Below are 27,356 nucleotides of genomic sequence, written 5' to 3' on the forward strand. Positions count from 1 at the left end.
CTGTGGGGAGAGTCAGGTTGGGTTTCACTGGCATTCCAGAGCAGGCTTTTGCTGTGTAGCTGAATCAGAGCTGAGGGAGCCACGGAGACCAGAGGAGCCTCAGAGCCGACTGTGGGCAAACCTGATAGCCCATCTGGAATCCATCCACGGCCTGCCTGCCCTCCCTCCCTCCCCCACGCCCTGGGCTCATTGAAGGAGCCACCGTGCGGAAGCAGGGCCGGACTCCTTAACCAGCAGGCTGGGCAGATCCCCCAGGTACCAGCCCACAGGCCTGTGCTGCTCCTCCCAGCTCAGAAAGCACAGGTCCCCCCTGCACCAGCCCCCGGCATCAGTTCATGCCCCTTCCTCTCAGAACCAGAGTGAGCGAACCTCAAAGCTCCCAGTAGCGCAGAGGAAAGAAGGCACCTCAGCATTTGGACCATACCGAGGTCGTTCCAGGGGCCTGAGAGTGCCAGCTCCATTCCACGTCAGGAAGATGTCCAGATGGGCATCCAGGTAGCACTGGGCTTTCAGAATCCTCCCAGCCCTTGGCTGTCAGCGTCCTGAATCTCCTTGGATGTCTGGTGTCCCAAATCTATCATCACTCCAATATTCTAAATGCCCAAACTCTCCCAATGTAGGGATCCCAGAGCTGGAAGACATGGCACTAAGCACAGAGCAGGGACAACCGGCTGCCTACAGCCTCGCACTTTATCCTCAGCACTGCTGTGGTGGTTCGCTTTTGACCCTGAGGGAATCATTTGCTTTCTGAGGGACTCAGTTTCCTCTTCTCTAATAGGACACCGACCCCTGCAGGATGATCATGAGGATATCTTAGAGGAAAATTTGGATGACAGAAACCAAAACCAAAATGTCATCGACCAAGCACACTCTCTGCAGAGCAGATGATAATACAATGGCAGTTTCAGCAAAAGTGCCAGCCAGCCTCAGCTGGGCGACTCTGACCCGCAGGGCCCCTGTCCTCTGCCTCTCCGAGGTGGCCTCCCAAAGCCTGTAGAAGGGAGATTTATTCCTCCATTTTCCTGGCATCTTCCCTACCCCCTGGGTCAGTGGGAGTCGTGGCAGCCTTGTCACCCACGACATTTGATTAACCTTTGATCACACCCGTCCAGCACGCGGGGATGGACACCTGTGGGGCTCTCTCTCTCCTCTCTCATGCAGAGACACACACTCCTCTCCATGAGCAGGAAGGAATGCCCCCCACCCCCAGAATACCCTCTGCCTGGTGGGCTAGAAACAGAGCCCACATAGGGAGGATCCTGCAAGCTGAGGAAAGCTATCCATTTGCTGGAGAACCTAATGGGGTCAGAGGCAGCTCAGACCACCTGGAGGCAACCAGGCCCTTTGCCCACCACGAATCTCTTTTCACAACAAACTTTGAGAACAGCCTGTTTTCCCATGTCAGCTTCCTGCATAGTGTTTGCCTAATCCGTCTGTCCAAAATCCCTCTCCAAACACGAGGTTTCCTGCCCAGCACTGGCAATCAGAGAGCTAATTATCTGGGATTAGAAATGGGGGGTGGGGGCTCCCATTTAATTACAGGAAAAAATTAGACCGACTGATGTGGGCAAAGCTACTGGGATTAGAATTGAAGTCCAGGTTTGAAGGCAGGTCAGTTTGGAAGGTGGGAGCACCCCGTGCTCCATCCCAGGGTCTTCTGCTCTTGGCTGTCTCTGGAGTCCCTGAGATGAGGGGAGAAGGAGGGCTCCAAGAGATTCTCCCTTGGGGGTCGGGGAGAGAGGTGCATATGTGTGTTAGAGAGAGACAGGGAGAGAGGCAGAGAGACAGCAGAGAAAGACAGAGGTGGTAGACGTGCAGAGAAACTGGAATTGACAGGAGAAACACAAGAGAGGGAGAAAGACATGGGCAAGTGGCAGGTGAGCAGCAGGCATTCTGGGGACCAGCATTCTGTCCCGCAGTTGCTGTGGGCTAGCATTTCTGTCATGTTCCCTTTCAAGGGGGGAAGAACTGAAAGGCCGCAGAGGCAGGCCTCCCTCCTGCCTTCCTTCTTTCCGTCTTCCCACTCCTTCTTCCGGTGCCCGGCACGCTGGCCCAGTGTTGCCACACACAGCACAGGTGACGAGTGTAGGGGGACGAGGGTCGGGCAGGGAGCATGGACTCCATTGGGCTCCTAGTGATCTTTTTTTTTTTTTTTTTTTTTTTTTTTTTTTTTTTTTTTTTTTTGCGGCACGCGGGCCTCTCACTGTTGGGGCCTCTCCCGTTGCGGAGCACAGGCTCCGGACACGCAGGCTCAGCGGCCATGGCTCATGGGCCCAGCCGCTCCGCGGCATGTGGGATCTTCCCGGACCAGGACACAAACCCGTGTCCCCTGCATCGGCAGGCGGACTCTCAACCACTGCGCCACCGGGGAAGCCCTCCTAGTGATCTTGAGTCTCTTCTGTGGCCTGAAGATGGGGCTTTCTGCCAGTCCTTGCTTTCTTCTCCTAAGAGAAGAACCTCCTGGCTCAGAGAAGCATTCACTCATTAACTAATTCATTCATTCTTCCGTTTTACAGATAGTTAGGGAGTGGTATTATGGGCCAGATGCACAGTGATCTATGGGTTTTCATTAGCCCAGAAGAATGCAAATTGACCTCTGGCTCTAAGTTGTGAGTGATAATCTCCTCATTTCGTCCCCCTCTTCCAAAACCTCACATACACTTAAACCATCCTGGGAATAGTCCAGAAACACACCCTGGCCAGCTCCTGCCCACAGAGGCAAAAGATATGAGCACACAGTGCAAAGACCTGAGAATACGTCAAGGGAACAGACAACAGAATGCAAATGTGTGCAGTACAGAGTATATGAGTGCATGAGCATAACTTCTTTCCAAATAAGGAATTAGGTGACTTATAAAAGATTTGGCAAACATGTAGTGAAAACCAGTATGGAACTAGAAAGTTCAAGCCATAAGAGGGGAGCAGAAATAAATATGCTAAGAATAAAGCCAATATAGGCACCAGCACCCAGCCTCAAATTTGGCCTGAGTATCCTGGCAGCCGACTCAAAAAGGGAAATGAGATGAACTAGAATTCTTAGTCTGCAATAGAAGTATACCTGTTTTTTCAGGAGAGACAATTCCTGGACATTACATAAGTGATTTAATCATGTGAGCACTTGTACAGAAACCAGGACAAAATTTGACATCAAAATCAGAAGGCTCTTTTATATGGTAATTTCTTATATAAACTTCCACTAAAGTGCCAAGCCGTGACATCCATGTAACAATTATCATTCAATGAATTACTCTCATGGAGTAACCAACAATAAAAAGCAAGTAGATAAGGCCATTGAGGAAAGTGAAATTTGCTGGTTAAGCTTTTGTGGTCCAAGTTTGCGGCTTTCTGGAGCTCTAACTTGATTCAAGGATAGAATGCAATTTTTAAAACAACCCCTTTGTGCTTGACACTCTGCTAAAAGTTGAATAAAATGAATTATATAGATTCAGCTTCTACATCTGGGAATTTATAATTTTTGTGGACACTTCTCTAGAGGCTCAGATAGCAGAATAAGAGCCTTAAAATGGTAGACAGTAAGATGTTCACGTCATACACAAGGCAAAGGTGAACGCATTTTGGGGAGGCATGCAGCTTAATAAAAGATTGTAGAATCAAACTGACCCAGGTTCCAAAATCTCTGTCTACCACTTACTGGCTATGTGACCTGAGACAAGTTACCTGACCTCTCTGAGCCTCAGTTTCTTCATCAGTGAAATGGGTTTGGGGGATTAAAGTAGATACTTTGTGTAAGGTGCCTGGTGCCCCATCCAACATGTAGCATGTGCCCGATTAGTGGCAACTACACTCCATTCCAGGGTTACTGAAGAAGGTGGCATTCCTAGCGTGGGGAGAGGAGCCATGGGCGAGGGAGGAGCCTCAGGAGTTCTCTGGTCCTCACCAGGGTTGCTGGAGACCCCATCGCCCCTTCTGAGAAATCCCCTCAAAGCCATCAGCTTCCTAAAGGTTGGGACTGTCCAGAGCACTTCTGCAGATGCTCCACCCTAAGTTGTCTCCCAGGAAGCCCCAGAATTCTCTCCCTCTCTGCTCTGTTTCTGTCACAACTTGACTGGGAAACCCATGACCCTCCTTTCCCTTGCCTGTTTTCGTTCCTCTTCATAAATGCCCAGGGGCTTCCCTGGTGGCGCAGTGGTTGGGAGTCCGCCTGCCGATGCAGGGGACACGGGTTCGTGCCCCAGTCCGGAAAGATCCCACATGCCGCAGAGCGGCTGGGCCTGTGAGCCATGGCTGCTGAGCCTGCGCATCAGAAGCCTGTGCTCCGCAACAGGAGAGGCCACAACAGTGAGAGGCCAGCGTACCGCAAAAAAAAAAAAAAAAAAAGAAATGCCCAGGACTTAGCCTTTCAGCAAAGGAAGGCCCATCTCTCCTTGTAAGGAAGGCCCAGCCTTCCCCGTCCAGCCCCGTGGTCTCCCTGTACCTCAGCCCTCAGGGGCCCCTCCTCTGCTCATCACGGCGAGGTTCAGGTGTCAGGTAGGGTGAGGGGCACCACCTCCTGCTTCTCCTTGAGGCATCCTTGTCTAGATTGGATGCCAACCAGTCCCAGGCAGCCTCTAAGTGACAGCAAAGGGAGGGGGGGTGGAATGGGAAGCCACATGATGTTCCCCTGCCCACCCTGACCACACCTCCCTGACAGCCGGGCACCCAGAGCTCCCCTGAGCCACAGAGCTGGGCAGGAAGAGAGAGGCAGATCCAGAGCATCACGGTGTTGAGCCAGGGGCCAGGCACACACCAGGCTGCTCCTTCGGACACATCCCTTTTGCCCAGCCTCTCTCCCTCTGCTTTTTTTTTTTTTTTTTTGCAGTTTCTCTGGTACTTTCCAGCTCACTGCCAAATTGTCAAAAGCTATGAGAGGCAAAGTGCTGTTCAGTTAATGATTCCAGTCCCTGGAGAGGTGGAACGCTCTTTTAAGAGAAAAAAAATAGAGAGGAGTTGGGGGTGTGCGAGGGGCAGAGAGGGGGATGCTTCAGTACTTTAAACAAAAGCTAAGCTGCAGCTCCTTCTAGCTCTTTTTCAGGAACAGGTTAGAAGTGGGGAGGTTTGCCCTGAGCGGCCTTCTGTCTGTGGGGAAAGGCCTGGAGCCTCCCCCTCACTTTTCTCTTTTTTCACAGAGTAGAAAGGGTCTGAATCAGAACGCTGCCATCTTTTCGGGCCCAGGGGCCTCCACCCTCTGTGTCCCCAGCGTAGGACACCCCAGCAAAACCGTTCCTTCGCACTCAGGGGGGCTGCCTGCAAAAGCAGCCTGCAAGCTCCCACAGTGCAAAGGTTCCTGCGTTCCTCCGCTCCCTCCACAACCCCTCCTCCTTCCCCAGCTGCTCCCTTGGAAAGGACTGAGAGTAGGGTGTGACCGATGGCCCCAGTGGACCCCTGAAGAATTCCCTCCCTGCCCGGTTTTCCTCCTCAGTCTGGTCCCACCCAAGTCTATGGATCAAGAGCAAACCAGCCAAAATTTCTTCATCTCCGTGCAGCCCTTTCCAGCATTCCAAGTGCTTTCACATTCCTTATCTAATCTGTTCTCACCACAGCCTTGTCATGTAGGCTGTACTGTTTTTTTACCAGTTTTGCAGATGAAAAAAGTGAGAAATAACTCCCTTGGCTGAATGCCCCTGTGTGGCCTCCGCCCCCAGCGAGTTAAGACATCAGCCCTGACTGGACAGTCAACACCTCTCAGAAGGGAAGATTGAAGTGTGGGGCTTGAAAGATCTAGAAAGGAAACCGAAAAATCTCTGTAGAGGCTGCCCTCTTCATAGAGACGAGACCTGCGTGCCCTTTAATTTCCGTCATCTGCAGTGTGATCTGCCTTTGGGTGGGGCAGGGGGTATTTTTTAAGTTATTTTGATTCATATTGTCCCTAGAACAGTTCCCTGCCATCTTGATACCTCTCATCTGTTCACATCCTCATACAAAAATTCTATCAGCTGCGAAAATGCAGCCACACCTTTGGTGCCATGGCGTGTGGCTGCCCAGAGCCCAAGAGTTCATAGCACCCTGGTCGTGGGATCCTCTCAGGGGTCGGGAGGATGGGCAGGGACCGGAAGAGAAGAGCAGGGGCTGCACTTTGCTGACCCTTGAGCCCACTGGATGTTCTGCTAATGCTCACAGAAAAGACGGTACAAGGTTTGCTCCGTACAAGGCTTCCCTCCTTCACTACCCGCCCCCAGTGAGCTCCTGGCACCTGCTTCACTGTTGTACCCAGGCACCAGCAGGGGCTCCGTGCTGGCACTGTGCCCAGCAGCTGTGGGGCGTCAGCACAGGAGGGGGCGGGCATCGAGGAGAAACAGGGGCCCGGCCAAAGAGAAGTTGGTGACCGGGAAGGGTCTCTGAGCAGCAATGCCAGGGCATGCAGCTAGAGTCCATGGCAGATGGAGCAGTTGAGACAATCCTTGCTTACCAGCCCCACCCCATCCCACCTTGATTAGAATGATCGGGCCCCAGAAGAGTAGCACTGAATTAATTAGGGGTCTGTTGTCATGAAGCAGCTCATTATTAGAGTCCCTCTCCTGGGAGGGGAGATGGGGAAAGGTGTGAAGATGACAGCTATTCAAACAGAATCTTTTAAAGAGCTAGACCCTCCCTCAGCTGTCTGTTCTGCCCTTGGGCTCTGCCAGGAAGTCAGACACACCAAAGCCTACAGGGCTGCCCTGCACTGCACTGGCCGCCCCAGATTTCAGGCGGTGGAGGCTTTCTGGCCTCACTTCCCTTCCCTTCTCTGACCCTGTTTCTCAGACCCCAACTCTGACCCCATCTTCATGATCTTAACTCTTGCTCTCCATCTGCCTTTGAGCCAGCAGAGCTCCAGCTTAGTGGCCCTGGAGTTCTTTTCAGAGTAGCACCTTGAGTGTTTATAGTACTTTCCTCCTAAGAGCTCTTACCGGTCCAACGAGAGCCAAAAAGATCATTTCAACAGACACTAATGCATATAGTGGGTTTGTGCTCCAGGTTCCAGAAGATTTGGTTGCAGGGGGCAGGGGGATGCATGGAACAAGATTCCCTCCTCTCCCCATTCTTTTCTAGAGATGGGAAAACAGAGGCCCAAGAGAGTTGAGTTCTGACTCTCTGCCTACCAGCTCTGTGACCTTGAGGAAGTTTCCTCACCCCTCTGTGCCTCAGTTTCTCATCTATAACATGGGATAATAGGGTTCTTGTGAGGATTAAATGAGAAGAAGTGTATAAAGCCCTTGGCATGGTATCTAACAATAATAGGGGTTAAATAAATGTGGGCTGTGACTTCTGTTCCACTCCTGCCTGGTTTCAGCAGCAAGAATCCATCCATTCCATCAGCCTGTGTTATTGAGGTCCTGCTCTGTACACAGTAGTACCCAGTACAGTGAGGCATATGGAGCTGCACAAAACATTGTATCTGTTTTCTAGGGACTTACAATCTTAGGAAAGATAACTGCACGTGTTCCCAAGTAACTGTGCCAAGAGTCACACTAGATACTGTCGGAGTTCAAAGGAGGGATCAATACAGGCTTCATGGAGGAGGTGGCATTTGGGTTGGGTCTTGAAGGATGATTAGGATCTAGGAAGTAAAATAAATTCTTAAGCAAAGGTGTAAAGACCAAGAACCTGGGGACATAATTGGAAATTGGTGAGAAGGCCGTGTTAGCTAGACCCCTGAGTGACAAACTGAGGCATGTGAACTTTTCTAAATTATCAATAGGGACAATTAAAGGTATTTTGTGTGCGTGCATGGATTCATGCAATGATTTCCTTTTTTGTTCATCTTCCAAAAGTAGTGTATGTTCATCATAGAAAAAAATAGGAGACCGAGATAAGCGAGAGAGAAAATTACAAACACCTGAAATTTAAGGATTTTGCATACAGAAAAGGCAGGCTCAAATAAGTGTTTTAAGAAGATTAATCTGGCAGTGTTTGGTAGAAGAGATTAGAGCAGGAATATGCTGGAAGCAAGGAAATTTCTCAGGTTATCGCAGTAACACAGATAAGAGGCAATAAAGACTCAGACCTAGCCCATTAGCAATGGGAAGAGAAATACAGTGACATGGATGTGCTTCTCTCAGTTACCACGCATTTTCTGCACCATGGTAGACACATGCCACATGCGTTTTTTTAAAATGACTTTTCCTTTTAAAATCTCAGGGAGTCTCCTGCATTCAGGTACAAGCCCAGTGTCAGATAGCCGTGCTCACAAACCTATACCTCCCTTCCCATCCTTCCAGCCCGAAATGCCATCCTCAGCGTTAATGAAAGCAAGTGATTACTGTTCCAGATTATAAAGTGCGGCGCAATTTTAGGCCATTGAAAAGAATGAGTTAATTAAAGAGGGTAATAATAACCCTCTCCGGAGCCCCGCCCTTTGCTCCTTTTCCAGCTGCAGGTGGCCTTCTTTGTCACACTGGAGGAGACAGCTATATGATCTATTTTGTTCCCTAGGAGTTATCTCCAGGGACACCCAGCACTTTTTAGATGTAATTTTTAGTCCCAGTGCAGGCATTGTCCTCTTGTTTGACTTAGGGAAAACCGAGGCCCCAGAGTGAAAGAGACGAGTACAGGCTTTGCAGTCAGGCAGCTGCAGCCTGGAGCTGTGCTCGGCTCCTTCCTGTGTGATCCTGCTCTAGATAGTTTACGTTTCTTATTCTGTGAGATGGGAAGGCCTACTGCACAGAGTTTTCAAGATTAGCCATGTTTATGTCTCCAACTTTTTGCACACTGGTTGTCATGCTCAATAGATTTTCCATAAATATGTTGAACCAATTGATAAAGGGAGATAAGCGATTCAAAGCCCTCTATATGTCCAGTTCTAGGAAGTGCTAGGTTCCTTTGCCCCGCCCCAGCTCCCCCTGGAAATTTTCCAAGGTGGTAGTTAACCTTGGGCATATGTCAATATGCCTCATCTTCACTGCATCCTATTCCAGAGCTTGGTGAAGGCTGCATTGCCTCCACATGGACCCTAAAGGTTGCTTCTAAATCATTCCCAGTTCAAAAAGCCTAAGAGGTTAGATTCTATCCCGATACAGCCAGGGCATCCCCAGGCCGGTAACCTGGGTGTGATGCCTTGAATGGAGATCCCGAGAGTCCAACATTGCTAGAGTTTTGGATAAACAGAGATTCCGATTTAGCAGGAGACGCTCATTATTCTTTATGAATTCCTCCTGCTACCCCTCTGTGCTCCCCCCAACTCTGTGCACTCCCGGTGAATTATTGCTTTGCCGCTGCGTGATTTGATTTCATCTGAGGCTGCTTAATGCTTCTTCCATCCCTCGCTGTGTTTATCTTATTGTTTCCCAGAACAATCAAGTGTTTCCTCTGCCCCTGGCAGCTTCATCTTGTTCCCGTTCCCGGAGCCTCCTGACCTGCCCAAGTCTTGACTGGGAGCAGCCTTGAAAGGTGGGACTGATCTAGGGTCAGAGCCCTGGGCTCCAGAGCTGCCCCATGTCATTCAGCTCTATAAGCTCTAGTCCCTTGTCCTGGGCCTTGGAGCTCCAAGCCCTGCCTGACAGAGCGAGAACCAAGAGATTGATTCTGGTGCTTCTGGGACTTGATGTCCCTCTCCCCTGAGTCGTAAAGGGAGAGGCCCCTGGGACAGCAGCTGGTGCCCTTGTAAAGTGCAGTTTGTCCTTCACCCCAGGAAGGTGTGAAGGGAGGCTGTTCCTCGTGGTTCTGTGGGCCGCTGGATGGTGATTGCTTGGTCATCTACCCCTGGCTGATGAGAAGCAAAGACGCCATGATTTGGAAGGGAATCCCACTCCAGCCAACCTCCCCAACCTAACCCCCAAACACTTACCTTGCTCAGAGTACATGCTCAATAAATATTCACCACATCCCCGGTCCTCATAAGCCAGAATTCTCAGACACTCCCAAGATGCAGAAGTCCAGAGACAGGTGGTTCCTCTAGGGACCCCCTCCTTCCCTTCCAGGAGAAAGCCCACCATGGGCTGGCCTTCTGAAATCCAGGAGCCTCTAGCCCCGTGCCCCCCTCTGCTATCTCACCCACCCCCAGCTTAATATCTAGGGCAGATTCCTGACATGCACAGAAATAGTAATAATTGTACATGGAAATGTCAATCTCCAGTGTCAAAGCCCCTGTGACTGGCCGACAGCTCACTGGGGACCAGTGCTGGAAGTATCTGCATGTGTGTGGGAGGATGTGTGTGCCCATGCACACAAAGGTGAGGGCAGCCAGAATTCTCAAAGTTTAGCACACCTTGGTGACCTCCTTCTTTCTCGTGGATAGGAGGGGCCCTTGGCTTCCCCCCTCTTCCTCATCTCTCCTGGATCCGTACAACCCACAGGCCAAGTTTTCCAGGCTCCTGTGTTCCTCTCCAATCATCCAAGCATTTAGGGGCAGGCTCCCAGTTGTCCTCCAGGGAGCTTCAGCCCACTGGACTGTGACTCTGCATGGATAGTTAATGTTTGCACACCTCGGGGGTAGAGAGGAGACATGAGCCAGAGGCACCCTGGAAGTCACTGCTGCTGCTTCTGTGTGTGTGTGTGTCTATGTATGCATGCATGTGTAGTGCGTGCAGGATAGAGTGAGGAAGAATCTCAGAGACAGACTTTACCAAAGACTTCAATCTATAAATAATTCGGGTCATGAAACTCTACAAAAATAAACTTCAGCATGAATCCTCGCCCTCGCAGCACTCAATGCACAGCTGCAGATACACTTGCTCATTAACTCATTCCCAAGTTCAGTCTGAGCAGCGCCAGGCCTTCCTCACCTTTCCCCTCTTTAAAGGTCTCAAAGTATACACACACACACATACATATACACATACACACGCACGCACACACACAAACACTCATAAGCCCAGAATCCTGAAGCCAGAGATAAAATCAAATAATAAAGGCCTCCTCCAAAGGGAATTTTGGGACACATGGTGACGAGACCTGCTGAAATTGTTGCTGAGCCCTCAATGACTACATGTCAAAAACGTCATCCTCTCCAAATACTCAGGTCTGACAAACCAAGTTTCCAAGAAATCTGGGCTTGGACATAACAATAACACTTTTATATTTATGTCACACTCTAAAGTTTCCAAAGAACTCACATTTCCTTCCCCTCCTGCTTTTCAGTTTAGGTATCACCTCCTCCAGGAAGCCCTCCCCTCAGTCCAGGTGAGGTGCTGCCCTGCCCTCCATGCCGGCCTCCCTGGGATCCCCATGCAAACCTCCTCTCACACGGGGTGGCCCAGGTGTGTGTGAGACTGATTGGATTGTCTGTTTCCCCATTCCTGGGGCTTCCTAAGGGGATCCTTTCTCAAAGTGTCCCTGGCTCTTAGCACAGGCCTGGCTAACGGGAGGCATGTCCTGAATGAATATTGGATAGTACCGAAATTCAATGAATATTGGACAGTACCGAAATTTGCAGCTATGGAAACTATCACACAAACAAGTGAAGTGACTTGCCTGAAGTCACATAGCCAATTAATGAGAAAGCTGGGATTAGATCCCAGCCCTGCAGACGCAAACCAGTGCCTCCCTCTGTGTGGTGATGTCTCTCAAACCAATCTATTTCCTACTGAGAGGCCCAAGAAGATTCCCAATTCTATTGCTCCTCAGCAGCTCTTGCAAAAAAAAGATACTACTACTGCTACTACTGCTACTACTACTAATAAAGTGATGTTAGAGTGTCAAATCCCAAGTAAAAGCTCCATAATTTAGGACTAACTAGGGAAGAAATTGATGCATAAGAAAAAGAGTTTGGAGGGGACTGCAGATAAGCTAGTTAATTGGATATGCTGATTTAAATTGGATAGTCAAATAAAGAGGCTGTCATTAATTTCCGTACAGACCTAGCTGTGATTTAAAGGAAAGCTACTACTAATAGGATTACTATTTCATTCTCATTTCAAAGAGGCCCCTCCCACCAGGAGGACCAGACAGCAAATCTCCCCTGGTTTTCACCTCACATCCTCCTGCCCCAGAGCCAGCCCTGATAAACTGCCTTTTAGCCTCCCAGCAGGTCTCCCCAAATTAGGCTCTGAGTTTATTGTTGCCTCTAGGAAGTAGGTGTTTGTCCTACTTTGGCCACTTCCTCTTTCTTTGGGGTCTGAAAGAGGAGGAGCAGCTAAAGAGAGGATTTGGACTCATCTGCCCATCTACTCTGTTCTCGGCTGCAGTGAATGGCTGTGTTCGCACATTATTATCTCTTAAGAGAGTCACAGAGTGGCTGAGAATCAGGCTTTATGTGGGAAACCCAATACTGCCACCCTTTAGCTGTGTGATCTTGGGAAAGGCACATAACTCTCCATGCCTCCAATTTCCCATCTGTACAATGGGAATAATAATAATGTTTAGCTCATGGGTTCTTGTACAGGTTAAATGAGTTCATTTTTGTTAAGTACTTTCAACAGCACCCAGCACATTGTAAAAGCAATAGAAGTGGTAGCTATTAAATTCTTTAGGCCAACACGGCCCTTTGAAAATCCACCAAGATCATCCTCACTATCTTCAGGCAGGGCCACATTTAACCATGAAGCAAAAGAAGTCATCCCGTGTTCAGAACTCTCCTGAGAAAGAAGATACAGTCTTCTGTGGTCACCCACTCTGTAGTCAGGGCTCCTCATGACAGGAATTCTTACTAGAGCTAGCCTAAATCTCCTTGTACAATGGTTCAGGCACATTCTGTCTTTTGCTCATCTTTGTAGAGACTGTCACCCTCCATTGTAGCACACTGCCCTTCTTATCCCACCTTCTGAGCTTTGTCCAAGCAAATTGACACCACTAGCTCTCCCTGTCTGCTGAGGTCAAGCCCTCCCAGGAGAGGAGGAGCCCAAGTAGAAAGGCGGGTTGAAGTGACTGGCTTTCCCCTGTCTGCATCACCTCCCTCCTCTGACCCTGCTCCGTGCTCCTCCTCTGCCTGGTTGGATGCCTGGCTGGGGCCTGTGCAACTTGGTCTGATAGTGCCCTTCTCTTGGATTGGATTCGTGGCCTATTTCAGTGTATTGTTGTCCTTGTGGTCATTGAAACCTGGCCCTGGAGACACAAGCTCAGAAGCTGAAGAGAACCCACTCTGTGGGACACCACACAATAGACTCAATCTGTTGCATTTCCACCCTGTGTCTGGCAAGGATGGAGGACAACACTGAACCTCAAAACTTCCCATCCAAGACAGAGAAAGATGGGGACACGTGTGCTTGAATTACAGTAGGGCCCACCATTGTCCCTCCTCAGTCACAGGGTGTTCTCTTCATCAGCCATGTGCTTTCCTCTGGACCACACCGGCTGGAGCTGGAGGGAGCCCCAGGTCCACCCCTGACTAGCTATGTCCATGAATGGAAGCGCTTGGATGAGGTGGGCTCCAAAGCCCTACAGCTCCGGCAGTTTTCATAAGTCTGTGATTCTCCTGTGATAGACCCTGAGGAGATTGCTCCTTCGTGTTATTCAGAGAGGAAAACTGAGCCTTGGGGAGACGAGGTAACTGACCTAAAAGTGTACCATTAGGCAGAAATCAAGCCCAGACAAGAACACAGTCAGAGCAGAAACCCAGGAACCCTGAGTCCCACTTCGGTGTGTTGCCCGGAGGGAGCAAAGGGAATTAAGGAAGGGAAAGACCTCTGCCGCCCAGTTGGCCTCCCCTGGCTTCTGCCTGCCAGCCCTGCCCCCACCTCATTCCCTTTGACCCCCAGCCTCCTGGCCCCCTTCTCCGTCTTCTCTGTCCTCCTTTTGGTATCTTGGAGAGCTGCACCAGCTCAAGGCAGATAGCGTGGGATGAGGGAGTAAGCAGGGGTGCACAGACTCCTTAGGCAATACCGCTCTTCATTCCAGGGATTTAGACTTTTTTTTTTTTTTTTTTTTTTTACATCTTATTGGACTATAATTGCTTTACAATGGTGTGTTAGTTTCTGCTTTATAACAGAGTGAATCAGTTATACATATACATATGTTGCCATATCTCTCCCCTCTTGCGTCTCCCTCCCTCCCACCCTCCCTATCCCACCCCTCTAGGTGGTCACAAAGCACCGAGCTGATCTCCCTGTGCTGTGTGGCTGCTTCCCACTAGCTATCTATTTTACGTTTGGTAGTGTATATAGACTGAATGAAATAGGATAGCTTAGTTCAGGTTCAGTACCAAGAACATCTTCTGTTCTGGTTTACTTTCAGCTCTGATGTCTGAGAGTTATGTAGGTTTGATTCTGGCTTCAACTGCTTTATTGAAAGATTGGGATTGTAGACAGAAAAAAAAAAAAAACTGTTTAGGTCTCTTATTCAGAAAAAAGTGAATGGCTGGGATTAGTCCTAACTGTGATGCAGCAGAGTATGTGATGATAAATCGGCTTTGGTTCAATTCAGCTCCAACCTGGCCATGGGTACCATCTAGTCCTGGGGACCACAAAGGGCCAGACATGGCTTTCCTCCTTCTGACTTTGTGTGCCCAGGCTCTTGGGGACGAGGCTGCTTCACCTGGCAGAGGGTTAACCGGCCTCCCCAGGCAGGGAGATCCTGGGCTGGCCCTGGCGTGGGAGGATGGTTCCTCAGTTCCTGGGGCTGAGCCAGGGCCTGGAGGAGACTGAAACATCCCTGGAGAGGAGCAGCTGTCACAAGGAGGGTGGTGAGAAGCACCGGGACATTTTCCATTTGGAGGAGGAAGCAGAGCTTGAACTCTCCCATTTTATGGAGACGGAATATTGAGGTTAAACCAACAAGAAGTCATGACTATCACATCTCCCCCTCCCTCCTGCAATAGCCCGAGAACTTTTGTGATTAAAAGCTACTATATTTCTAGAAGGATCTCATGGAAATTTTGGATTTGTCCATCTGAGAGAGAATGCTGCTCTGAAGGTTAAGGGGAACTATTTTAATTGTGGGGCATTTTCCCAGACTGAGACCCTTGTTTCTTCCCTCTGCTTGAATCCATCATGAGATTTGCTCCAGGGTGGAAGGCAGTAGCCTCAGCCCCACACCATCATTCCTGACCCCAGTGTCTTCCTCTGCCCTATGAGAATGAATTAAATGACCCCCTGACCCCTCCCCTGGAAGGAGGGGCTTTAGTGACAGTTGCCAAGGCAACAGCTTGGAACAGCAGGAAGCCACTAACAAGGCAGAAAAAAGGTCGAAAGAAGAGCTTAGGGGAGAAGGAGAGTCCAACCCACAGTGGGGAGTTACTGGGGTAGGAATGGCTGAGAGCAGAGTTTCTTCGGTTCCACTGAGGTCACCTTCTCATCTTTAAGCCCAGAGCTCCCCAAGTCACCCATCAAAGCAGACAAGGAGAACCTGGTACCTCTGACTCTTGGCCCTGCTCCAGTGTTCCCACCCCTGGGGTCTAGGCCCAGGGCCTCAGGCAGGAAAGTGCTGTTTCTGCCACTAAGAACTCCAGAACCACTGTGCCCCATCCCACAATGGGCTCGTGGTCTGCTTCTCACTCACTCCAATCCAGCTCAACTCTGCAGGCACAGACCACACCCTGGCTCAGGCCCCTCAAGTATACAGATTCTCAGGAGGGTAGAAAAATTTGAATAGAAGCACTGGTCCTACCCTCCCAACTCTGCAAGAAATAATGCTCTTGACCCTCTCTACTCAGCCAATAAAAACTGAACATGTATCCATTCATCCATCCTTGTGTGTTTATTGTGGCGTCAGGCACCAAGCTTAGCCCTTGCAATGAATAAGTCATGGTCCTTGCTCTCAGGAGCTCTCGGTGGGGTGGGAGAAATGGGCAGAGGGAAGAAGATGGTTAGAAGTCCAAGAGAGAAATCAAAGGGAATAGGAGGGAAAGACTTCAGCTTAAAATTGTCCACAGAAAATTGTCTTTTGACCTCACTTTGATTTAGCACTAAAGAGCCCACGATACTTTATCAGTTGGTTCATAGTTCATGTCTTTTCAACAAGCATTCCAAGCATTCCCTTTTATCCATCACCAGCTGTGTTCCCAGCTCCATTCTAGTCCTCAGAGGCTAGTCCTCAGAGAAACAGAAAGCCTTCCTGCCTTCAAAATGTTGGCAGACGTACGCACATGCGAGGCAATTAGAGAACAATTTAAGTAGGTAGTCAATACGCGTTAGCTAGTACGTATACAATGAACAAGTCAATTGATTATAATCCCAGGACAAAATGTCTGGTGGCTAAAAAGCCATCAGGGTGAGGAGCAATTAGTGTGGTGGAGAGATTGAGGAAGTCTTCATGGGGAAAGTGAGCTTGAGCTAGCAGGGGTTTAGTTGGACGGAGGACAAAGAAACAAGCCGGGGTTGGCAATATTGGTCAAGAGTCAGCTGCTGTGTTGGGAACAGGAGACCTAGTGGTGAGAGCACATTCAAACTGTGGACTCTCTGCCATCACCTTTTTGTATGAGGTGCTGGTCCTTAGGGACCCCTCTCCGCCGAATTTCCAAATTCTGTGTAGAGCTTAGACTAGAGGAACCCTTCTCAAACCCCCAGACTAGCAGCATCCACATCAGCTGGGAATTTGTTAGAAATGAAAATTCTCAGGCCTCATTCCCACTGAGTCAGAAACCCCGGGGTGGGCCCAGGGGTGCATTTTCCCAATCCCTCCAGGTGGTTCTCAGGGCATGCTGGTTTGAAAACCACTGGGCTACAGTCGGTGCTTTTAGACCCTGGCCACTCACTAGATTCACCTGGGAAGCTTTGAAACCCAATGAAGATGCCAGGGCCCCAAGCACAGAGGTTCTGATGAATGGATCCAGCCATATATTTTTTTTTTTTTTTCTTTTTTGTGGTACGCGGGCCTCTCACTGCTGTGGCCTCTCCCGTTGCAGAGCACAGGCTCCGGACGCGCAGGCTCAGTGGCCATGGCTCACGGGCCCAGCCGCTCCGCGGCATGTGGGATCCTCCCGGACCGGGGCACGAACCCGTGTCCCCTGCATCGGCAGGCAGACTCTCAACCACTGCACCACCAGGGAAGCCCCAGCCATATTTTTTTTAAAACTCCCCAGATCACTCTAATGTATATCCAGGGCTGAGAAGCACCAGACTAAATGACCTCCAAGTCCTTTCTGACTTCTTATCCTGGGACGGGCTCCGAGACTGATTCTCAGATTTTTGTTCTCAGGGATTCCCAGCTCACCAAAATCTCCTGGTGGATTTGCACACATTCAGGGGATATGTTTGGGGTCAGAAAGACCTTTCTGAGATCCTAAAATCTTGAATCTCTTGATGACCAGCTCTCTGATGGTTTGTATGCTGGTCCCACCATCCTCTCTTACTTGCCCGAGGCAAAAACACTCGGTGCAGATGTTGATTCTCCTACCCCAAACACAAATAAGTGTGCACAAGCACACACTCCCCCACACCCTCATCATGCAGTGCTATAAATATATGTACACACACAGAAGAATAACCATATAGGGATAGTCAGATCACACCTAAAAATATATACATGCACACAAATAAACTCACCATAAGAAGTCCCAGACCAGCACACTCAGACTGCTTGGAAAAGGATTCCTCTTGGTGGAAGTTGGGCTGTTTGAATTAAGAGGCACCTCTGTCTTCCCTGTAACCTAGCCTGCTTCAGGGTAGCCCTTGGGGGCAGGATGTAGGGATTATCTTCTATAAACTACCTGCAGGTAAACCCGCAGGGGACCACTGAGTACAGATGCTGAGGATGCCCTTTTTTCTTTTGCAGATTCGAGCCGATGGTCCCCCCCATGGTGGGGTCCAATATGAGATGGTCTCCGTGCTCAAAGATGGAAGTCCCATCCTCCGGGACATGGCCTTCTCCATTGATCAGCGCTACCTATACATTATGTCTGAGAGACAAGTAAGTGCTGACACACATCCCTCCTTTCCAGAGCCCAGGAGGAGCAGATAACCAGTGACCTTTGTTCAGAAGCCATTCCATCAAACAAGAGAGACGCCTGGGCCTGCTGCTCAGGGGTCCTAGGAAGCTTTTGCAGGGAGTCAGAGAGAAGCAGTTGGGGCCAGCCACTTCCTGGAGCCTCTCTTTAGGCCGCAGACCCTGTCTCAGCATGTGATGAACAGCCCCACAAGAACGGGCCAGACTGCACGAAGCAGCTTGGTGTGATTAGGAGGTAATTTACTGCTCCCGAGCCGACAGAGTCTGCTGCTCAAGGGAGCCAAAGAGGTGTAAATAATCCAGGCCTCCAGGCTGGGAGAGATAGACCCAAGATAGGGCCCCAGAAGGAGATAAAAATCTTGGGCTGACTCTTAGACTGATGCAGGGTAGAAGCTGGCCAGCTCTGGGAAGCTGCGGCTCTTTCTGCAGAGATGGGAAGGCCTGAGAAATAGAATTCTGTCCTTTTCTGGGTAACACCTGAGTGGGTTCCCCACCTTCTTGGATGAAATGTTTTTCCCTCGGGTTACATTGGACCTGAATATGTGGGAGCAGAAAGAAGGCAAATGCAGGGAGAGCCATGGTGAAGGACAAGAGAAGGACAGGGGATTCCCCAAATCAGTGGCAGTGAAGAAAGCAAAGCTTAGACCTTAGGAAAGCCTGGCACCTTCCATTCATTCAGTTAGCGGGTCAACAGTTAGTCAGCAGGACTGGTGATCTTGACATTGACCTGAACATGGTAAGTAAGATAAAGGCCAAAAAAAAGGGAAAGGACTGTGAATCTGTTTTGGTGCTGAGGACACTGACTTAGAGGCTAGACAAGAGGCGCTGGAGGACCAGTGAGCTTTCTCAGGGTACCGCCCCACTCAGATGTCATTCTCAAAATACTCTGCAAAGATTCCAGGTGTCTGTCACCAAGTTCACCCTGCCCAGAGTTCTCTTTCCCTCCTCCCTTTTTGTATGTGTGAATTCTGAATCAGGGACAAGGGATGAGTGGAGGAAGGAAGAGGTGAATGGGCACATGATGGCATAAGGGAAGCAGGGATGCAACTTTAACTTGAAAATTACTTCCTGAGAAGAGATGACACAAACCATATGCTAATTGTATGCAAATTACATCCAGATCCTCTTGAACCCACCTGTCTTTTTACCTTCTTTCATGTAACCCTCCGTGGGTGAGGCATAAACAAGTCCAGATGCAAACTTGTAACCCTAAAAAAAGAAAAATTACTGGGCATGTATTTATGGGGAACAATGTGCTGGAAAAACATCAAAATGAATGCGACTTGGTCACTACCCTTAAGTTGCTTACAGTCTAACAAGGAAATCTTTATCATCAGATTGGAGGCTATAAATGCTCTGCCTTTCCTTCCTATTTTTCTTTGTTTATAAGACAAAAGGTTATTTCTTAAACAAAACTGATAGGTGGGCACCATACAAATTCAAACAGTACATACAGAAAAGGAAATAACAAGTCCCCAAACCCCACACCCCCAAATGTAACACCATGTTAACATTTGGTGAGCACCATTCCAGATGCTTCTGCAGAAATATCTACAGATAGAAGCGTGGGTGGAGCGATAGCCCCCTAGACCGGTGCATTAAAGGATGGTCACTGGGATCAAATAGACCTACGCTAACATGATATTTTCAAAAGACGTATGTATGGCCGAGGACCAGGCTGGTAACTCTGGATAAAAATTCTTTCTTGGGTTCTCTGAACCCCATGAAGTAGGAAAGCAGAAACAGCAAACAGAAGTGACCAGTGAGACCTCAGTGGAACTGAGAAGATGCCAAGGCACATATTTGGGCTGCATGTCTTTTAGTCAAATGAGATGCTTTCTGAAATTGAATTCAAAACGTGGCCAAAGAGGAGGGCTGGAGGCTGATAAGTGGCCTTCAGGGAATACAATGACCTCTTGAAACCATATCTGATGCCGTCTCTGAGAGCATTAGCTCTGGCTAAACCAACTGTCGGCATAGCTTATTTCTAAATAATCTCTCCTTTGGTCTCATCTTCTGCATCTGCTGCCTGGTTCCTGTCAGTTGGCACCAAACAGAAGGGCTCAGTAGTAGCCAGTCATGCTGAGCAGATATAGGAAGAATTTGGGTTTAATGCCATGGGCCTATCTTGAATCAGGTGAGATATTAGTCAAGGGAGATCCCTATGCCAGGTGGAGCCATGATCAGCGGGCAGAGTCGGAGGGGGACTGGTGGTGGAGCTCGGAGGCCCGTCACTTGGAGAGCCACAGGCCATGTGGCAGTAGGTAGCCTGGTGATTTCACCAGGGGCTGGGTCCAGGGATGAAGGCCAAGAATACCTCAGGAGGGCCATCTGTCCGAGGCCAAGCAGCCAAGAATACACTGGGTGTTCACAGACAGCTCGGACCTCTTAAAGGAAACAGTTGAACGTGTGGCAAGAGAACAGTCAATGGAAATGAAGTCAAATGATGTGGGTTCTAGTTCAGCTTTTGCTCTAACTGAGGTCCGAAGCTCTCAACATTTTATAACCGGGTGGCCTTAGACAAGTCACGTCACCTCAGGATGTCTCACAGGGGTCGCTGTGAGGCTTGGCTGAGACAGCAAGAGGGGAGTTCTACCTCACGCACCGAGAACACTCATCGTTCAGATTCCTCATGGCCTGTCCCAGCTTTCAGCCTTTATGATCCCATTACTCAGGAGGGTGGTGACCGTGGGTGGTGATTAGGAGGAAGCTAAGTGGTGGCACACCCAGCAGGCCTCAGGCCGAGCCAGGAGGCCTATGTTCTAGTCCTGGCCTACCTCTAACCAGCTGGCTGACCTAGACCCTGAACTTCTCAGGGACTCAGTTTCCTCAGCTTGAAGGATGGAGATAACAAATCGAACTCTCTAGAGGCTCTTTCAGACCTTAAGAGACTTGTCTAAGGTCTTGGGATCAGGGCTCTTCTCCGTCTCCAGAAGACAACCCCAAAAGCACAGGAAACAGCCTTGAGGTTAGACCAAAAGAACTTTCTGAACGAGTTTTATGAGTCCATGCGTGCCCAGATGAACTCCTTCCCCGAAGGGTAAACACTGCAATTAGGGTAGAAACGCTGGCGGCTATGCATAAGCAGATTCCTGTTTTGAGGCAGTCATTTAACAATTTGGAGTTCCCTAAAAGACCTAAGACCTTATACGACATCGTGGGAATGGGATTTCCCACCGCCTCACTTTCCAGTAAATCTCTGGGCAGACTACTCTCACCCCTGCCTTCGCCATGTCCCCAGCTCTTGTCTCCCTGTTCCGCTCCCCCTCCCCCAAATCATGGCACCTGTTGTACCCTTGATGCCACAAGAGAGTAGAACCAAGTCGCTACCCTCCAGTTTTACCTAGACAGGTTTTCATCTCCCCACAGAGCTAGAACAATCCAATATAGGCTCATGTGCTCTCTCTCTCTCGCTCTCTCTCAGTTAATTAAATGTAATTAAGAAATAGGACTAGTAAGAAGTGTTGAGTCGTTAGTGCCACTGCCTAACAAGTCGATGTTAATGTACTGTTAATAGATCCAATGCTGGCCAGTCCCAGGGAAACATTTGGGAACCAATTCCCTGATCCTACTAATTGCCCAGGTGCTCCATGGATAGGATGCCTGACTCTTCCCTACAAAGTCCACCCCAGGTTCCTCAACAGCGAATCGACCGGCAGATGTTACGGGAGGGAATTCAAGTCGCTACCATATTCTCAGTGTCTAATGGAAGTCAGACGGTGGGACCAGGGAAAATCAGGCGACGAGCCAAGTAAAAAAGCAAGTCACAAGATGAAAAGAAACTTGATAGCCCCAGTTTCCACCCAACATGTCAGCCTGGCCACTCCCAGAAAGGGAATCTAACTCTGTACTCAGGGTAGATGGGGAAAAACGTATGGGGATGGAAGCAATTATTTGATTTTATACTTTAATTAGTTTGAATTAGCAGAGGGAATAGAGGCATAAAATGATCTAGCGAAGGGTGAAATGGAAAAAGGGAGTCACAGTGGAGAATGGCTCCATGTAGGCTGGAAAGGGCCTTGGGAACAGCAGAAAGGCTGGTGATGGGTATGTGTGTGTGTGTTTAGGGTGGGTGAGGACACGGGATGCTGCTGTCTATTTCGAGGCCTGGAGAGTCAAGATAGCATAGTGGTTAAGAGTGGGAGCATGGGAGTCAGACCGCCTTGCACACAATCTGTCACCACTTATTAGGCATATGGCCTTGAGAATGTTATTTTACCTCTCTACACCTCGGTTTCTTCATCTGTATAGTGGGCCTAATAATGGTGACTGTTGTGAGGATCGAGAGACTATATATAAATTACCTAGCACTGTGTCTGACACACAGTCAGTGCTTTCAATAAGTGGTAATGATTATTATCATTATCGTATTGTCATTCATAGGATTATTAGAACTTCTGAGACCCCAGAGAGGGCTAGAAGCATCTCCACTATAAATTATGGCTGAGAGAGAGATCCCAGTCTCAGGCAAACACCTCCAACCTGACTTTCCTGCTGCTCCCTCCCAAGGGACACCACAGAAGCCTCTGGCCTGGCCTAATGACAGCATCCGGCTAAGTCGCTCATAATCTGCTATTTATTTTTAAAATCCAGGAATGTGCCCAGCAGACTAAACAGTCCTGGTCCCCTTGATACAGGCGAAGGCAGCCCTGGGCTCATGTGTGAGGCCTGGGAGGCCAGTATTCCAGGCATCTGTGGAGAGAAAGGAGGGGGACCCTGAGCCCTGGTCATCCCCCAAGCCTCCAGGCCCCTGTCTGGCTGCATGTGTGGACACTGGGCCAAAAAGGGGCTATCCCTGGGGCTTTCCATGTCTGGCCTCACCAAGTAAGTAAGCAAGCCTCAAGCTCATTGCAGTAGATGGGGCTGCCGTTCTCCAAACAGTGGACACTCAGACCCCAGTTCTGAATGCCCATATGTATGTCAGTTATTGGCACACATTCTGGTTATTTATTGCTATGTAACAAACCACTTGCAAACTGAGGCATAAAACAACCACTTCCACATGATCACAAAACTATGTAAGTCAGGAGTTCAGATTGGGTGCACCGAAGAGGGCTTTTCTCTTCTCAGCAACTTCTGGATTGGAGCCTCTGCTGGGATGACGTGAATGGGCTGCGGTGACTGGAATGATTAGGGCTAGAATGATCTGGAAGCACGTCCTCTCACATGTCTGGCAGCTGGGAACTAGAAGGCTGGGATCAGCTGGGACTGTCAGCCAGGGTACCTTAGACAAGGCCTCTCCCTGTGTCTTGGGCTTCCTCACAGCATGGTGGCCTCAAGATGGTCAGACATCCTGAGCATGGCACCTCATGGCAGACATGGCCGCTCAGGGCTCCAAGAGTGAGTATTCCCACAAATAAGGTAGAAATGTTATTGCCTTTTTTTACGACTTAGCCTTAGAAGTCATATTTGTTCTCTCTTCTCCCTGACTCTTCACCTCTCTACCACCCATCACCCCAGGTGATTCTGATGGGTGTGGCCCATGACCATGCTTCGAGAAACAAGACACAGGGAAGGTAAATACATGGTTTCCTTTCTCCCAAGTTATGAACCATAGAGCATCAGAGCTGGTAAGGACTTCAGAGCTCACCCATACTGACCCCAGATGGGAAGTATGAAGCCCATGGGACATGGAGCAGGCTAGCTGCCCTTTCAGCCTTGTACAACACCCAACACCTAAGATCAGAGTCGCCAGAACTGGTTTGATTTCCCTGAACTCACAGGGAAGTGCCAGTAGCTTTAAAGCTTGCTGTTGATGGACTGAAGGTTGTGTTAAGTCCTAAATAAGACCCACATCAAAGGTGGCTCTGAAAGTGCTTCTGGGAAGCCTTTGAGGAAATCCATCAGGAACAGGGACACACTGCCTGGAAAGTGCCCAGACGATGGCATGTGATTTTTTTTTTCTTTTTCTTTTTTTTTTGGACGCGGGCCTCTCACTGTTGTGGCCTCTCCCATTGCGGAGCACAGGCTCCGGACGCGCAGGCTCAGCGGCCATGGCTCACGGGCCCAGCCGCTCCACGGCATGTGGAATCTTCCCGGACCGGTGCACGAACCCGTGTCCCCTGCATCATCAGGTGGACTCTCAACCACTGCGCCACCAGGGAAGCCCATGGCATGTGATTTTAAGGGCTGTCCCGGGCAGTCTTCCTGTGCAGTGCTGCATCAGTCCACTCAGAAGATGGTCCTGCTGGATGATCCACCGTCTCATGCAGGGCAATGGAACTTTACGCCCATGGATGACAGGAAAGTAACTTTTTAATCACCCCCATCTTAAGTAATTTCAGAGAGTTGACGCAAGAAGAACTTTGGCCTGGAGTTATTCGCAATCAGAATTATTTGGAAAGATTATGAAGCTATCCTTCTCTGAAGGTCTCAACTGCAGGAGAGACACCCCTGCTCCCCAGCTCCTTGCACTGGTTTAAGACCCTGCCTGGGGTGGGGAGAGGGCTGGAAGGACACAGACCAGATGCCTCTAGCATGCCACCCTGGCAGTGTCCAGCCAGCTTCACTAGAGAACGAATTTTGGTGTCCTTAGTTTGGGGGAGGGCCTGTCAACTATAAACCTGGACCTAGGGCCAAAAATATGAAGCATTTTCAAAGGGCCTATTGTGACATAAGGGCATTAAGTCTCTCACCTGTGACCAAAGCCACTGAACTGCCAAGCCCCTAGGCATCTAAAGACTTGGGGAAGGGGAAGGGGAAGAAAAAACTCAGGGGAGCCATACTTCCAGATGTCCCCTGCTCATTTATTTTGACATCTCAGACTATTATTTTGATTGTGCACATTTGTTTAGTCCTGGCGATAAGGCTTCCCAGGGTGCAAGCAGAGCGTGCCAAGGTGTATTTTTACAAGGCGGTTGAAGTCTCAGTAACAGGAGCTCTCCCTTCTGCCTGAGCTGGGAGGCCTGGGCTGAGCCACAGGGGGGAGAGAATTTGAGGAGGCAGGGGCTGGAGCAGAGACTGAGGGACTTTAGGGAGAATTACAGAGTTTGCGGATTAGGAAAGTGAGGATAAGCGAATTTCTGCTGTACTTTTGTTTGCAAATGTGTCACTTTCAATCCAAGCCTTTGATGCACATGTGTTTCTGGTTAAGGACCTCAGTGTGGCCCAGGAGCTGAGTGCGCATCTCAGTGTCTTTCCCAAAGGAGGAGGGGAATCCTGCCTCGTGGAGGAGGGGGTTCAGGGACTGGTGACCCCCCCAAGCCTGGATATGATTTTTTTCCTCTTTCTTTCCCCCCATTTCAAATATCAGGGAACAAAGAAGCTGACACGGAGCTGATTCCCTGGCTATTAATATTCTCATTGGAGCATTTTTTATACATATTTTCATATGAGGGAAAGGAAATGCAAGCCCACCCTATTTTTTTTTTTTTTTTTTTTTTTTTTTTTTTTTTTTTTTTTTGCGGTACGCGGGCCTCTCACTGTTGTGGCCTCTCCCATTGTGGAGCACAGGCTCCGGACGCGCAGGCTCAGCGGCCATGGCTCACGGGCCCAGCCGCTCCGCGGCATGTGGGATCTTCCCAGACCGGGACACGAACCCGTGTCCCCTGCATCGGCAGGCGGACTCTCAACCACTGCACCACCAGGGAAGCCCCAAGCCCATCCTATTAATCAGACGCTTGGCTTGTTGTATTTAAGAGAGAAAACTCCAGCCTCTTATTTTAAAATCCTTTGGTTTGGAAAGAAATGATTGAACACAATGCCCAGGCTGGGAGAACTGGTGCCTAAAAAACTCATTTCTCTAAATGGGCAGGGGGGCTGGAGACTCTTTCTCTAATCCTTGGCAAGGGATGCGATTTCTCTTTCTAGATAGGATTGCTGAATGCTGAGACTCTGATTGCCCAGAATGACGTGCCTAGGACCAAAAGATGGGAAATCACTATGCCTCAGTACTGGAAGGAAACCCCACTTATTTTAAAGATGAGAAAAATGATGCCCAGAGAGGGGAGTCACTTCCTAGATCATGTTCTGAATTACCAGAAGAGCCAGAATTAATCCTAATTAACCTGGCCCAGCCCAGCATTCTTCTCCCAATTTGACAAAAGCTTCACTCAACACAGACAAGATACAAAACTGGTTGTGTTAAAAGATTTTCAATTAAAAAACATTAAAACAACCCGAGCCCAAGGGAGTCCCTGAAGATGTTCCCAAGGGTCAAATTAAAATAGGGAAAGATTTGCATCTCATTTGCATACACAGACTCATTTATTCAACAGACCGTTAAGTGTCTACCATGTATAATGCATAGAGCTGTCCACTGACAAGTTATTTGCATATGCAGATATAGACAGGGCAGTCTTTCTAAGTAATATTCCAGCAATAAATCTTATAAACAGGGTTGCCCTGAAGATAGGTACTGTCTTGATTTCTTTCTGCTCTTTTCAATGCAACAACAGCACTGTTAAATGTGCTTTTTTTTTTTTAACATCTTTATTGGAGTATAATTGCTTTACAATTGTGTGTTAGTTTCTGCATCGGCAGGCGGACTCTCAACCACTGCGCCACCAGGGAAGCCCCTATTTTTAGTTTTTAAGGAACCTCCATACTGTTCTCCATAGTGGCTGTATCAATTTACATTCCCACCAACAGTGCAAGAGGGTTCACTTTTCTCCACACCCTCTCCAGCATTTATTGTTTGAAGATTTTCTGATCATGGCCATTCGGAACGGTGTGAGGTGATACCTCAATGTATTTTTGATTTGCATTTCTCTAATGATTAGTGATGTTGAGCATTCTTTCATGTGTTTGTTGGCAATCTGTAAATCTTCTTTGGAGAAATGTCTATTTAGGTCTTCTGCCCATTTTTGGATTGGGTTGTTTGGTTTTTTTGTTATTGAGCTGCATGAGCTGCTTGTAAATCTTGGAGATTAATCCTTTGTCAGTTGCTTTATTTGCAAATATTTTCTCCTCTTCTGAGGGTTGTCTTTTGGTCTTGTTTATGGTTTCCTTTGCTATGCTAAAGCTTTTAAGTTTCATTAGGTCCCATTTGTTTATTTTTGTTTTTATTTCCATTTCTCTAGGAGGTGGGTCAAAAAGGATCTTGCTGTGATTTATGTCATAGAGTGTTCTGCCTATGTTTTCCTCTAGTGTTTGATAGTGTCTGGCCTTACATTTAGGTCTTTAGTCCATTTTGAGTTTATTTTTATGTATGGTGTTAGGGAATATTCTAATTTCATACTTTTACATGTACCTGTCCAGTTTTCCCAGCACCACTTATTGAAGAGGCTGTCTTTTCTCCACTGTATATTCTTGCCTCCTTTATCAAAGATAAGGTGACCATATGTGCGTGAGTTTATCTCTGGGCTTTCTATCCTGTTCCATTGATCCATATTTCTGTTTTTGTTCTAGTTCCATACTGTCTTGATTACTGTAGCTTTGTAGTATAGTCTGAAGTCAGGGAGCCTCATTCCTCCATTTTTCGTTCTCAAGATTGCTTTGGCTATTCAGGGTCTCTTGTGTTTCCATACAAATTGTGAACATTTTCTGTTCTAGTTCTGTGAAAAATGCCAGTGGTAGTTTGATAGAGATTGCATTGCATCTGTAGATTGCTTTGGGTAGTAGAGTCATCTTCACAATGTTCATTCTTCCAATCCAACAACATGGTATATCTCTCCATCTATTTG

At 48.7% G+C, this 27,356-nt stretch overlaps 1 protein-coding gene across 4 annotated transcripts in view; it reads left to right on the plus strand.

Moving 5' to 3' along the window:
* The window catches only part of PLXNA2 (plexin A2), a 217,485-nt gene that overhangs the window by 79,274 nt on the left and 110,855 nt on the right, over positions 1 to 27,356 (plus strand). For all 4 annotated transcript variants that reach the window (XM_060090971.1, XM_060090972.1, XM_060090973.1 and 1 more), the window contains one exon: positions 17,563 to 17,697. In XM_060090971.1, coding sequence (XP_059946954.1) covers positions 17,563 to 17,697 — 135 coding nt within the window. The remainder of the gene's footprint in view (positions 1 to 17,562; positions 17,698 to 27,356) is intronic.

This window comes from Mesoplodon densirostris, chromosome 2 (assembly GCF_025265405.1).
Source record: "Mesoplodon densirostris isolate mMesDen1 chromosome 2, mMesDen1 primary haplotype, whole genome shotgun sequence".
Classification (NCBI taxonomy): domain Eukaryota; kingdom Metazoa; phylum Chordata; class Mammalia; order Artiodactyla; family Ziphiidae; genus Mesoplodon; species Mesoplodon densirostris.